Source organism: Aethalodelphis obliquidens, unplaced genomic scaffold, assembly GCF_003676395.1.
Source record: "Aethalodelphis obliquidens isolate GAN/ISIS:26980383/991018 unplaced genomic scaffold, ASM367639v1 scaffold37, whole genome shotgun sequence".
Classification (NCBI taxonomy): domain Eukaryota; kingdom Metazoa; phylum Chordata; class Mammalia; order Artiodactyla; family Delphinidae; genus Aethalodelphis; species Aethalodelphis obliquidens.
In genome coordinates this window covers 260,373-274,592 of record NW_020837981.1, presented here as the reverse complement: position 1 = coordinate 274,592, position 14,220 = coordinate 260,373, and the positions used below count along the sequence as shown (strand labels likewise).

Here is a 14,220-nt window from a genome sequence, read left to right as displayed (position 1 = left end):
TTTTTTTTTTTTTTTTTTTTTTTTGCTGTACGCGGGCCTCTCACTGCTGTGGCCTCTCCCGCTGCGGAGCACAGGCTCCGGATGCGCAGGCTCAGCGACCACGGCTCACGGGCCCAGCCGCTCTGCGGCATGTGGGATCCTCCCGGACCGGGGCACAAACCCGTATCCCCTGCATCGGCAGGCAGACTCTCAACCACTGCGCCACCAGGGAAGCCCCTATGTGTCCATCTTAGAACTCCTTGAGGGCTGGGCCTGGGTCATGGTCCTCTCTTGCCTACTCATCTTTTTCCTGACTCTTCCAGGGACGAGTCTGGCTTCAGCCCCAAGGAGCAGCCAGGACAGGATACTCCTGCCCAGGCTGGGACCATGTCTATAGCTGCACAGTCCAGTATTAACCATATGTGGTTATATATCGTCATTAACCGTATGTGGCCCTTTAAATTTCAATTACTTAAATTTACATAAAACAAGATTTCAGTTTCTCAGTCACACTAGCCACACGTCAAGTGCCCAGTAGCCGCATGTGACCAGTGCCTACTGCATTGGATAGCACAGCAGCATCTTTCCATCATTGCCGGAAGTTGTGCTGAACTGGGCTTCATAGCAAGCCTGGAGCTCTCAGGGGACAGCTGCCCTAGAAACATCTCAGCGTTGGCTCGAACAGCCACCAGCCATCTCCTGAGCTCTGGGACAGCAAGAAGTCTGTAATATACAGAAACTGAGTTCCCGAGAGCCCTTCCCACATTCCCTTTCAAGCAGCCTTGCTCACCTGGCCAGGGTGGTTGGTTTCTTGACAGTTCTTATCAGCCCAGGCTGGGAAGGCAGTACTGGGGTTGCCCAAACTGCAGCTGTTGCCTGCTATCCCTGCCGTGTTTCTCCAGCTGGTCCTGCCTGGCTGGGAGTCTCAGAGTAATGTTTCTAATTCACAGCTTTGGCTGGGGCCAGGCTGGCCCAGATGCCCTGACCCCACTCCCTCCCTTTGGGGCCCTGCCCAGCCCCTAGCCTGCTGCCCCCTTGTTGTGCTCTGAACACATGCCTCCTGCTTTCTGCTCACACTGTTCCTTGTTCCTTCCCCCTGGGCACCATCTCCCTCCTCTCTCTCCAGGCCTGACCTGCATGGCTGGTCCTCCAGGAAGTTCTGATCCATCATGCAAAGTGAGCTCTCCTGCCTTGGAAATGCCCTCCCTCAGACCCCGTTCTTGGCACTCAGCCCTTTCCCCTATGGGTTTACTCTTGTATTCGCTTGTTCTCTGCATCAGACACACGGCAGACACTTTCTGAGTGCCAGCCACGTGTTAGGACAGACAGTGGGGAACAGGCCACAGGCTTTGACAGCTTCAGGCTGGTGGGAGGCCCACAGTTGGCCAGACTTTTCCATCCAGGCCAGACAGTGCTCAGCCAGAGATGGAGCCAGTCCCGTTGGGGAAAGCTTCCCCGGGAGGAGACACCAAGGTTGAAGGGGCCGGTGCTGACTCTGGGCTGCAGACGGAACAGTGGGCAGGTCTGGAGGAGTCTGTATGGCTAGAGGAAGGGACAGGAATGGCAGGGAGGGAATGGGGCAGGAAGGGTGCAGGTGTCTGATTGGTGGTACAGGTATCCCCTGCTTTTCAAAAGTTCACTTTACGTCACTTCACTTTTATGAGAGACCTACATTAATTAGTACATGTTTTCAATAAAGGAAAGAAATCCAAAGAGGCTTTTACAAGAAAAGGCAGTTGCTTCTTTGCTTTACACCATTTTGGTTTACGGACGGTTCCATAGGAATGCTGTACTTTCGGATAGCGGGGGAGGCCTGTGCTGGACCCCATTCTGGGGGGGCACAGCTGATCTAAACTAGTTCCATGTTGCCCAGTTCTGAGAGCCTGGCATGCAGTAGGTGCTCAGGAGATGGCTGTGGGAGGAATGAGCAAATGCCGAGTGAGTCCTGTGCGTAGAGGGCTGGTATGGGGGCCTCTTCCTACGCTTGGAACCTGTGATGGAAGCCAGGAAAGCCCTTCCTCTTCACGGCAGCCAAGACTGATCCCCAGAGACGTGACAGCTCAGTCAGGCTACGCGAGAGAAGATGGGGAGGGGGCGTGGGAGAACCCAGGGTGGTTCTCAGTGTGCCCTGTATTCATTTCTTGCTTGTCCCACGAAACTTCTCTGAGCCCCCTCCCCGCACCGTGTACCAAGGAGGCTCTAGTCCAGGTGAAAGAGATAATGACAGTTGCGGGAGGAACCTGGCTGGTATTCACCAGTTGAGCTTTACTTGTTATTAAAATACTGCAATACTTCTGTGCTAAGACCTATTGTCCCCAGCAGGCTTGGCCTCTCCCCTGGCTCCCCGCTTCCCCATAACCCAGCAGTAAAGAGTCAACAGCTGGCCTTCTGAGTGGTCTCTAGGACCTTACCCTAGGGCTCGTTCTGATCGCTCGGTTCTGGTTTTTAGATATTTGAAGTGTCATCCCTGTGTATAATGTGTGGTGATCTTGATTTGAAGTGTCTGGTCTCCTGTCATCGTTTTGCTTGTGGCTTTGCCTGGTCAGGCAGGCTGGGACTGAAGCTGTCCCCGCAGTGTGCCTTGCACCCTGTGGGCCCCCAGCAGAGTCCAGCGGAAGTGCTGCACCCGACTCAACGCCGCTCCCTCCCTCTCTCTCTCCTGCAGGCAGCCATGAGATCCAGCCGCCCTGAGCAGGGTGCCCAGGAACCCCTCAGTCCCTGCCCTCAGCCCCTGTCCTGGAGCTCCTCCAGCCCGCTGGGCGCAGGCCGGGGGCAGAGGCCGGAGCTCCACAAGAGCGCCAGCAGCACCGTATGGCAGGCCCAGCCGGGCGAGGCCAGCACGGGTGCCCAGGTCCGGGAGGAGGAAGGGCACCAGGCTGAGAGTGAGGAACAGGCACGTGCCTCCAGCCCCCGGCCACAGCCCGGGGCCGTGGGTCACTGGCAGAGCAGCGCTGTGGGCGGTGGTGACCTGTGCTGCCTGCGGGACCCCAGCACCGCCGCTGTGCAGAGAAGCCACTCGGACCTGGTCTGCAGCACCCAGATCTGGGGCCACAGCGGTGCCCGGAAGGCCAGCCTCAGCTGCTCGGCCCTGGGCAGCTCGCCTGTCCACGGAGCTCAGCTGCAGCCCAGCAGCGCTTCTGGCCGGGGTGGCCAAGCCCCTGCAGGCCTGGAAAGGGACGTGGCTCTGGAGGATGAGACTTCAAACTCAGCCTGGACACTGGAGGAGAGTCAGGTGTGGGTGCCGCCACCTGACCTGGGGGGCACAGTGACCCACAGCAGCAGCCTCAAAGCCACCGGGCAGTCGGCCACCACCTCCTGCCATGCTCTGCCCCCAGCAGCGCTACTCTGTGGTGTGAGGGAGGTGGGGGCCAGCAGCTGCTGCCACGGCTTGCCTGCCCCAGGGATCCTGGCCTTTCCTAAACTAGTGGCATCAGTGAGTGAATCTGGGCTGCAGGCGCAGCACGGGGTGAAATTCCAGTGTAGGTTGTCTGCGGGGCTTCCTGGGCATTCCCACTGCTGTGCGTACCCTTGGGGTCCCACCGGGTTAGCTATGGAGGCTGGCGCCAGGACCAAGGATATGTGGACCATGACCTCAGCAAGTGACTTGGCCCCCATCTTGGCATCACCTCTGTCAGCCCAGGATGCTGGTGTGCAAGCGGCCCCCAAGGCAGTCTGCAAAGCTGTGGCCACCAGCCCGCCTCTGGAGGCCCCTGTGGCCCTGCACACATTCTCGGAGGCAACTCTGGGGTCCAGCCTGGAGGAGGTGCCACCCCCTGTGCGGGACGTGCGATGGGATGCTGAGGGCATGACATGGGAGGTGTACGGAGCTGCAGTGGACCCTGAGGTACTCGGCCTAGCCATCCAGAAGCACCTGGAGATGCAGTTTGAGCAGCTGCAGCGGGCCCCTGCCAGCGAGAACAGCCTGTCTGCGGAGAGCCGGAGGGGGCCACTTCGAGCTGTTATGCAGTCCCTGCAGTGCCCCAGCTGCTGCGGCTGCTCCAGTGCAGTCCCTGAGTAAGGAGCTGCAGTCCCAGGAGCTGCCCTGGGCCCATGGACTCAGCCCCAGGGACAGTAGGGGCCCTGTGCCCTTTGGACCCACGGGCACCCATGGACGTGTCTCTGTTCTTGGCTGTCTGCAGACCGCAGGACTGCAGCCTGGGGGCTTCCTGCCCCCTGCAGCTGGGCTAGTTTTTAAGGGCTTGATTTCCAAGAGCCACATCTGCACATCCGGCTCTGAACTCTGGTACAGTTTCAACACTGTGCATAACGGGGATCCTGACTTTTCTGTCAAAACCCTCGACCTTCTGTTCAGTCTCTCCTCAGAACTCTGCCATGATTTCCCCAGGCCTCTCGATGGCTTTATTTTCACGGCAGTGCTGAGATACAACGAATTCCTGCCATGAGACGTGGGGCCCCGAGTGGCAAGGACTGTCTGAGTCTTTAGGGGAGGGAACTGACATTGTGGAGGCCTCCCATGTGCCACAGCCTGTACCCATCCCCTTACTTTGTGGAGTCTTTACCTCTTCACTCTGTTTTATAGACGCAACCACAGACACTGGCATGGCTGTAACTGCCGTGCCCTGGGTTGGACAGCTCGAGGTGGTGGGATGAGAGCAGAGCTGAGGCTGGCTGAAGCCTGCAGTGTTTTCCTGCAGCACGTGGCTGGCAGCGCAGGGCAGTTGTGAACAAGAAGAATTTATTGAGCCCATGTTCCATGCCAGGTTCTGTGAATTCCTTGGGAAAGAAGCTGCCCGTGCCCTTGCTGAGCTCACAGTGTGTAGGATGGGGGGCTCTGAGCATTACAGAGGACTGCAGGGTACTTCTAAGAGCCAGCCTCCCAGTAGATCATGTGTCAGGCACTGGCCTCAGGAGGGAGAGAGCGGGTGGCCACCTGTCCCAAAATATGTTGCAGTGCCTGAAATTGTACCATTTTTACCTTGCTCCTTTGGCTTAAGGACTTATTCTCAGCTGGTGCAGTTCTTCAAAGGAGGGGGGCAGGAATGGGTGGGAAAAGGGAAGGAGCCTGGGGTGGGATCTCCCACCTAGTGGGAAATGGCGGGAGCTGGGAGGCCATGGGGGTCAGGGGACCATGGGGGTGGGGAGCTCAGGACACTGGCGCTTACTTAGCACAGGCTGACTTCATTGACAAAGGAGCTCTCAAGACCTGCGGAGGATAAGGGTGAGTTTGTGTCCTTGTCCTGGGGCTTAGTGTTGGGGATTCCAAGCTCCTGGGACAGAATCCACCAGCACCGCCTTGTGAGGGAGCCAAAGATTAGTGCCCTGCCTAGAGTCACCTGGCGTGGGAAGGTGGAGTCAGGGCCCACATGCAGCCCTGCCCATGGCCCGGTGCTGTTCCTGGGCCCCCTTCTCCTGGTGTGCAGGAGGGGACTTGACCTTACCCCCCTTTTAAAATGTGATCAAGCAGGTTCTCATGCAGTCATAAGGCTCTTGGCACTGTGCAGCCCGGGGGCCTGGGCCTGTCCATCCCGACGCCTGTGGTTCAGGGCAAGCATGTCACGCTCTGGGGAGTAACATGTGGGTACCAGGGTGCCCTCATCTCTGGCCCTGCATGGGGGTGCCAGGAGCCCCAGCTGTGAGGACACGGGGGGAGGAGTGATGAACTGGGTTAGGAAGGCATCTTCACACAGGGCCAGAGCTGAGCAGGGTCTTGACGATATAGCGGGGCTGGACTGGTGGGTGAGCAGGGAAGGATATACCAGGCAGAGAGAACGGCCTGGCCAGAGGCTTGGAGGTGGCTGTTTTGCCCAGGCTGCGGTGAATCACTGCGGTGCAGGCTGTGTTGGGGTGTTTGTTGTGTTGGGAGGCTGGCAAGGGGGTCCTAGTTGTGAGGCTCCTGGTGTGAACTGAGGAAAGGGACTTTACAGGAGCTGTGGAAGCAGGGGTGGACACAGACTTCATTACAGCAATGTCCCTTTGGCTGCCATGACAGGAGATTCGTGTGGAAGAGGTGGGAGGGAGGAATGGGAACCAAGGAGCGGCCTGTTAGGGGGAGATGGAGAGGGCAGCTAGGGCTGGGCGTGCGCGCACGCGCGCACACACACACACACACACACACACACACACACACACACACAGCGTGTGATGGATTTGGGAAGGAGGAGGAATTCCAGGAAGCTGAGGCTACCAGTCTGAGTAAAAGGAGGTGAGGCTACCACCTGGGACAAGGAGAGGCAGGTGGAGGTTGGGGAGGGACAGGTGAAAGGCTGCAGCTACAGGGCTGGGCTGGGACCAGTGACAGCCTTCACGAAGAGACTTTCTCCTCTGTCCTATGCAAACCGTCATGAGTTCATTCTCCGTTTGCCACCTCTAGGCTGAACCCGGTATGTCAAGATGGCAGGCTGGGCTGTGCCCTGAATGGGGAGGGCTAGCCAGCCACCCACCTCATCGCGACCGAGATGAAGGTTTGCAGGGTGGCACTGGAATCCAGCCTGGCCTGTGTCCGAGCTGGGGGCTGCGCATGGCTGGGGCCCCCAGAACACCCTCCTAGGTAAGCTTGCCGCCCCAGACCAGCGGAAATGGCGTCCTCGGCCTCACTAGCCCCGGCTGCACAGCCTCTGCGGACAAGTCTACTTGGAGCAGCTGCAGCTCAATTTTCGAATTCAACCTGGAGACCCAACCCTCCCACCCCCTTCCTGCTGTGGGCTTTCCCTGGCTGGGCCTGACTGGCAGTGGTTTAGGGTCCCAGGACACGGCCACCAGCTTCGTTTACAAATCTCGTCCTCTCAGACTCCAGATTTCTGACCAGACTTTCTGGGACCCCTTCAGACCTGGCTCTGGAAGGTGGTGGATTTCATTACGTGTATGTCTGTTTTGTTTTGAATTTGAAATAAAGTAACGGAGATCACAGCTTTGTCAGGGAAGGGTCCAGTTGGTCCTGGCTGGTCTTGTTTGTTTTGTTTTGTTCTGGTAGCTTCTGTCCTTTGGAGCATTCCCCAGATTCCTAGAGCTCCCTGCTCAGGCAGGAATCACCTCTTCTCCAGGGATCTCCCTTCCGTCCACCAGCTCTCCTTCCTGGCAACCTGGGGCCCCAGTAGCTGAAGCCTGGCTCCCTGGAACTTGTCACCTGTGGGCCTGGCTGGGACAGAGGGCATGCATCTCCTCTCCAAGTCCAAAGGTGCCATCACCGTCACAGGGATCACCTGGGGGAGAAGCTATTCCTGCCAGAGTGTAGGCTACTGCTGGGCTGAGGGCACAGTGTGGGGGAGGATGCAAAAGCAGAAAATGGCCCTGACCCACTGTGACATCACCTCCCGAATCCGCTGAATTGGGTCTGTGTCCCTCAGAGGTACTGGAGTCTTCCCAATGCAGGTCCCGACACTTAGGATATCGAGGGGGGCACTATAGCTTAGTAGTCTAAAACTTGAGTTTGAATCCTGGATCTCACCTATAGCTATAAGACCTTGGTCAAGTTACTAACCTCGCTGATCCTCAACTTCCTCATCTGTAAAATGGGGGTGATAATGTTGCCTCCTTTTTTTGACTTGCTGTGAGGAGTAAACGAAGTAGCCCACATAAGGTACCTGGCACTTAGCGCTTAGCACACGTCTGCTGTCGCTAGCTACCACTTCCACAGCCACCAGTGGGATCAGCTCTTGCCCTGTCAGCTTGGCCTTAATCAAGGCCCACATTGTTTCCTTAAACCTCCCTCACTCAGAGCCTCTTTCCAGGTCCTTCACCCTCTGCCTTGAACCGTGCTTGGGACACATGTATTCTGGCCCCGGTCCTCTGAAACCCTGGCTCCCAGAGCCATGTTAAGGAGAAGCATCCCATCTCTCACTGCTAGTCTGCAGTGGGCTCCCCAGAAGCTTTTCATTTCCCAACGTCTTTCCTCAGAAAAGACACAGCGTGCTTTCTCAGCACCCTATTAAGACGGCGGAGGGAGCAGAGCGCCTCCATCGGCATCCATCCCAGGGGCCGTGGGGAGGCTCTGCAGGTCCTGCACCCACTGCCCTTGGTGCTCTTTCTCCCCCACCCCCTATTTATCTTTAATTTCATTTCCCCCCTTTTCACCTTTTCTGTCTCATGTCCTCTTTGCCCCCAGAAACCGTCTTTCTCCCCACCATCCATCCCACTGTCCCCACATCCCGCTGCTTCTTTCCCTTTATGCCAAAGCTCTGCCTTGCCTTATCCCTTCTGCTCCAAACAGCAGTCTCTCTCTTCCCGTGGTCAGGGTCTTGGCATTCCTGATTTTCACTAGTCTAGGCCCTTCCTTCCCACCTGTCCTTTCTCTCTTCGGACAAAACCCAAACTGTTTGAGCTTGCCAAATAGCTTCTGAGCTTCTTCCTGGAGAAGGAGGCCTCCCTGGGACAACTTGGGGTTGCTTTGTCAGGTTGTTTCCATCGCTTTTGCCCAAAGAGAGAAATCAGTTGTCAGTGGTCCTGCCCTGTGAGTGAAGAGGCTTTGATCAGGCTAGAAGGGCACCTATCGATCCTCAGTTTGGGTGACTTTTATTGGGCCCTGGCTGGCTAGGTCACCCAAGGGGCACGACGGGTGGGCGGTACCCATCTGCTGGCTTTAGGTAGGTCATCTCTCATGTTTTCAGAATCTTCTTGCTTGCCTTGTAATTAGGTTGGGGCATGGCCTGGGCCTTGGTAGGGACACACCACGCTGTCTGGTCTCTGCTCCTTTCCTGTGTGGGACTGGACTTGTGTCTAGGAGCCAGGGCTGGGGGCAGGGCGAGGAGACTTCTGAGAAGACTTCTGAGACACTGAGAGGGCCTGAGGTGGGCCCAAGTAGGGAGCCTTTGTTGGGGTGGGAATTTTCTACGGCTCACCAAAGAACTACACTTGGGGTGCTGGAGTCCAGCTGGGGAGGAGTGGAATTGCCTCTCATCCCAGGCCCACTTGGCTCGTCCCCTTTAGGCTTCTGCTTTGCCCTTCCTCTCGTCACATTTCATTTCTAGCTGTCAAGGGTCTGGGAAGAAAGTGGCCAAGGACGCCATTTGGTTTGCAAGCTCTGTGGCTTTTGTAAGCCCCGCTTGCGTCTTTTAAGGAAGACTCTCTGGTTTGATTTTCTTTCCCTTCAGACTTGGGGGAATTCAGAGAGAGGGGAAGGGGCTTCTTGAGAAGATTTCAACCCAACTCCCCTCTCCCCTGATGCAATCCCCTGGGCATGGCCCACGGCCTCCTCCGTGGTCACACCACTGGACTGGGGAAAGGAGAGGCAGGAATCAGCAGAACTGTGGTCCCAGAGGGGCTGGGACACAGCTGGGCGTCGGTCCCAGGCGGTTGGTGGGGTCAGTCAAGGGCTTCGGTGCGGAGCTGGGATCCGGGCAGCGCAGCCCGCCGGAGGAGCACGGGCGCCCTCTTGTGGCCGCTGAATCGCCTTCCAGAGGCACCTGGGGGCGCAGGTTGGGAGCCACCAACCCTGCCCCGCCCGGGGCGGCCTCGAGCGACCTTCCTCCTGTCCCGCCCCGGGTTGAAGACGCGGGGCGGGGTCGGGGGGATGGCGGACACTGCTAAGTTCCGTCCCTGTGCCTTCTCCTCCCCTTCCGCCACTCCTGACGCTCCACTGCCAACCAGGACAGCTGAACGGAAGATTCCAGAGAGGTGCAAAGGGCTGGAGAAGGTGGAGGGGGTGGAGTCCAGGCGGAGCGAGGCGGGGCGGAGAGAGGGCTGCGGGCGCCCAGAAGGGGAAGGGGGGCGGGGGCGATTTCGGCCTTTGAAAGGGAAGACAGCCTCACTTTACTTACACCCTTGACTCCAGATGTGAGTTATACACGCCGAGGGGGCTGAGAGTAGGAGCCTTGTTTTATAACCCTTCTTCTTCGGCTTGCCTTTGTCTTTAAGTTTACCTAGAGCCTCTAAGTGTGCCCGTGGTCCCACCCCACGAAGGTCCTCTTCCTGGGCCATGCAGAGAGCAGGTGTGGACAGCCAGGAGTGTGCCTCCCGTCACGGGGGACTGACCCTGTCTGGCAGAGGGAGTACCGGGGGCAGTGGGCTTGAGGAGGGGGTTCTGAGCTACAGCTGACTGTCAGAGAGGGACTGGGGCCTAAAGGTCACCGCGGTGGCGGCTGATTCTGAGGGTCTTTCCCCTGGTCGCTCCTTGCCTGGCATGATTTCCTCCTGCTCTGTCTGGTGCCCAGGGCCAGCTGGGTGTGCCAGGGGTGATGGCAGCCAAGAGAGAGGTTGGAGGGAGAGCCTGTTCTTTGCAGCGTGTCAGGCAGGAGGACTGGATAGAGCCTCTCAACTGAAGTGTGGCTGAGGGCTGTGTCTAGGATGGAAAGAGAGAGTAGAACTTGCGCAGGGGTGGGCTTCTTTTCTTCGGTGGGGTGAGAGGGAGTGGCTGGGCCCAGGACAAGCACTCCTCTCTCTTTATATGCCCACAAAGCCTCCCTGAAATGGTCTCTCGAGGACATTTTTTTTTTTTTTTTTTTGCTGTATTGGGTCTTCGTTGCTGCGCGCAGGCTTTCTCTAGCTGCAGCGAGAGTGGGCTACTCATTGCGGTGCGCGGGCTTCTCATTGCAGTCGCTTCTCTTGTTGTGGAGCACAAGCTTTAGGCACGCGGACTTCAGTAGTTGTGGCGCACGGGATTAGTTGCTCTGAGGCATGTGGGATCTTCCCGGACCAGGGCTCGAACCTGTGTCCCCTCCATTGTGGTCCGATTCTTAACCACTGCACCACGAGGGAAGCCACCTTGAGGACATTTTTGATTGCAAGTAACTGAATTATGAATCAAAAGCTATCTAAACAATGAGAATGTTTAATTCACCACTTAATTCTTAATTTCAGTTAAGAATTTAGGAGGTCACTGTTCTAGAGTAGGCTCAGTGTCTCAATGAAGACATCAAGGATTTGGATTCTTTCCGTAATTCTGCTCTGCCATCTTCAGGGTATTAGCAACGGCTAGCCTCATGGTTACAAGATGGCTGTGGCACCTCCAGACATCACATTCTCCTAGAAAGCAAGAGACCTACAATCTGCCGCAAGAACTTATTGGTACGCACAGTTAACCAGTTGAAAAACATCAGCTTTTCATAGTCTGTCAGTGAATGAAGGCAATGATAATAGTGGCTACCACACTCTGACACTAAACAAAAGGTAGAAGCAGTGACGATATTTTGCAGACGTTATCTTCTTTACTTCTCACAATTTGCCCCACTTCCCAATGACAATTGAGATTCAGAGAGGTCAAGTAACTTGCCCTGTTTTATGACCAGGAAATGAAGGAGCTGGAATTCAAACTCCAGTCTGTGTGACTCTAGGCCTGGCATTTTGCCTTTTTAAAATGAAAGCAATAGATAGTTACGATAAGAATCTCAAACAGTACAGACCTTGGCTTTTTGTTTTTTCAACATTGTACGGGTTCATGATAAGAACTTCAAATAGTGTAAAGTGTAGAGTGAAGGTTGCCTCACGCCCCGCTGGGCAGTTCCCACGGTTCCCACTGTACTTTCCATGGGTCCACCAGGAGATTTTCTCTGTAATCACAAGCTCAGATTTCTAAATATTTTGTATAAATTAGGTTGACTTAGACACTATTCTGCATTTATTTTTTAAAATTAATATATCTTGCAGATAATGTTGCCATATATAGATTCCACTTCCTTCTTTTTTGTGGGTATATTGTATTGCATAGAATACAGGTGCATTAAAAAAAAATTAAACCAGTTCTCTTCTGCTGGACTTTATCTTATTGCCTATATTTTTTGCTATTAAAAAAAACCATGTAAAAATAAATATCCTTGTATATGTATAATTTTGTGTACATCTGTGAGAATATCTGGGGATAAAGTTTTCAACTGGTGGTACGTATAAAGTGTCCAAGGATTCCAGCAAATTGGTCTCCAAAAAGATTGTACCAATAATACATGAAAATGTTTATGTTCTCACACCCATGCCAACATTTGAGTCTTATCAAACTTTAGTATTTTGGCTAATTTGGTAAGTGAAAAAATGATACCTTAATGCTTATTTTAATTTGCAATTCCTTTACTATGAGTAAAGATTTTTACTACTTTACTACTTTACTACTATGAGTAAAGTAAAGATGAGTAAAGATTCTGTTCAGTCAGACTGCCTGGATGAGAATTCCTGTTTGGTCCTCTCAAGCTGTGTGATGTTGGGCAAGTTGCTGAATGCCCTGAATCTCAGTTTCTTCATCTATTAAATGGGGATATGAAAATGGCCTTATTAGTTGGATTTCAGGATTTAACGGCATCACACATGTAAAGTGCTAGCACAGTTCCTAACTCAAAATAAGGGCTAAGTAAATGTTATAGCTATTATTATTATCTAATATATTTACAGACCACTTGAATCTGTTTATGATCTGCCTGTTTATGTCTATTTTCCATTTGCATTGGATTATTCTTTTTCTTTAATAAGTTTATTTATTTTTTATCTTTGGCTGCGTTGGGTCTTCTTTGCTGCGCACGGGCTTTCTCTAGCTGCGGCGAGCGGGGGCTCCTCTGTTGTGGTGTGTGGGCTTCTCACTGCGGTGGCTTCTCTTGTTGCAGAGCACGGGCTCTAGGCGTGGGCTTCAGTAGTTGTGGCTCTTGGGCTCTAGAGCGCAGGCTCAGTAGTTGTGGCGCACGGGCTTAGTTGCTCCGCGGCATGTGGGATCTTCCCAGCCCAGGGATCCAACCTGTGTCCCCTGCACTGGCAGGCGATTCTTAACCACTGTGCCACCAGGGAAGTCCCGGATTCTTCTTTTTCTTATTGATTTGTTAGAGCTCATTGTATGTTAATAACATGTGATCCTGTACATATATGTTACAAGTATTTTTTGTTTACATTTTACTAGACAATTTTTTTTTTTAGAGCAGTTTTAGGTTCACAGAAAAATTGAGAGGAAGGCACAGAGATATCCTCTATGCCTCCTGTCCCCACACATGCACAGCCTCCCCCGTTACCAAGGTCCCCTGCCAGAGTACATTTGTGACAATTAATAAACCTACATTGACATATCATTGTCACCAAAAGACCATAGTGTACATGAGTGTCCGTTCTTGGCAGCCATGGGCAACCTGACCCTCTCAACCCTTAGCCACCCCAGTGGCTCCCTTCCCGGGCCCATGGCAGTTGCTGTACCTGAGAATGTGGCCCAGGTAGACGGTGCATGTGCTGGGCTGGCTGACCTGCCCTGACCCGACCTCCGGGACCAAGGCTGGGGGAAGGAAAGCATTTTCTTTCAGCTCCTTGTTGGCGCTGCAGCCTCCTGTGGCATCTCCATGCTGGCTTCCATCGTTGACCCAGCTGAGGTCTTCTGGCCTTGTCCATGCTCCACTTGTGCCCTGGGTGGGCTTGGGGGTGAGGCGCAAGCGGTCCGGACGGCCGAGCCTGCAGGGGTCCTTGACTTCTGCACCCACAGTCAGTGGTTGCTGGGCTTGGGTGGGCCTCCCCCACATTCCGTTTTAGTGGGTGCCGTAAGAAGGGTGAAGGCGACCCCCTTTCTCTGCTTTCATTGCCGAGCTCTCGTGGAGAACCCACTGTGTGCGAGGGAGTGGCAGCCGCAGACGCAGAGCTGAGAGCTCTGTGGAGCGTCCTCCCCATCCTGGGCCCCTTGTACATCCTCAGTCCAGCCCTGCGCAAAAGAGGAAGCACAGCAGGCTAGGTGGGGAGCCGGGCGAGCGTGCAGAGGTGGGGAGCTGCACCGCCACAGCCGACAGCCCGGAGCTCTCTACCTCCCAAGCCGGGCTTCTCTGGGGCTCTTGCTCCACCTCCCGGCCTCAGAGAGCCCAGCTGAGGATGACATGAGCCATGACACGAAGAGTGAGAGGTTTCTGACTCCCTGAGGGGCCCTTTCTGCTGTGGCCACTGCCTTTTTTTTTTTAAAGTTCAGTTTTTGAGATCCTGTTAGATTTACAGAAGCATTGCAGATTCTAAAGAGTTCTTGTATACCTCTCTCACCCAGCATATAACCATTTATCGAAAATTCAGAAATTAACCTTGGTACAGTACTAACTAAACTACAGACTTTACTCAGCGGTCCTCGGGTTTCCATGTGACGCCCCTTCTGTTCCACATGCCTTCCGGGAGCTCCCATTGTATTCAGTGGCCGCTGCCTTTTAACGCACCAGTGAAGTCGCCCCCCTTCCCTCCCGGGGCCTTTCCCTTCTCTTCCTTTTCCCCTCCTCCCCTCCCCAGCCCTTCCTCTCTGTCCCATGCTCAGACACATTCCTACAGTGCCGACCACAGATGCTGGCCTAGGGCTGCTGTTTCAGAGCAGCACATAGCAGGCCAGGGGCAGGACCTAGGGTTATGGGGGAGGACGGTGTG

General features: G+C 54.7%; 1 protein-coding gene across 5 annotated transcripts in view; it reads left to right on the top strand.

Moving 5' to 3' along the window:
• GPRIN2 (G protein regulated inducer of neurite outgrowth 2) overlaps positions 1-6,860 on the top strand; it is a 41,625-nt gene extending 34,765 nt beyond the window's left edge. For 4 of the 5 annotated variants that reach the window (XM_027129636.1, XM_027129640.1, XM_027129639.1 and 1 more), the window contains one exon: positions 2,645-6,860. In XM_027129636.1, the coding sequence (XP_026985437.1) occupies positions 2,645-3,997 (1,353 nt within the window). In that variant the 3' untranslated portion in view covers positions 3,998-6,860. Of the gene's footprint in view, positions 1-130 lie in introns of those variants that run through there. The other variant, XR_003437834.1, reaches the window with a different exon arrangement.
• Positions 6,861-14,220: the final 7,360 nt, after the last annotated feature.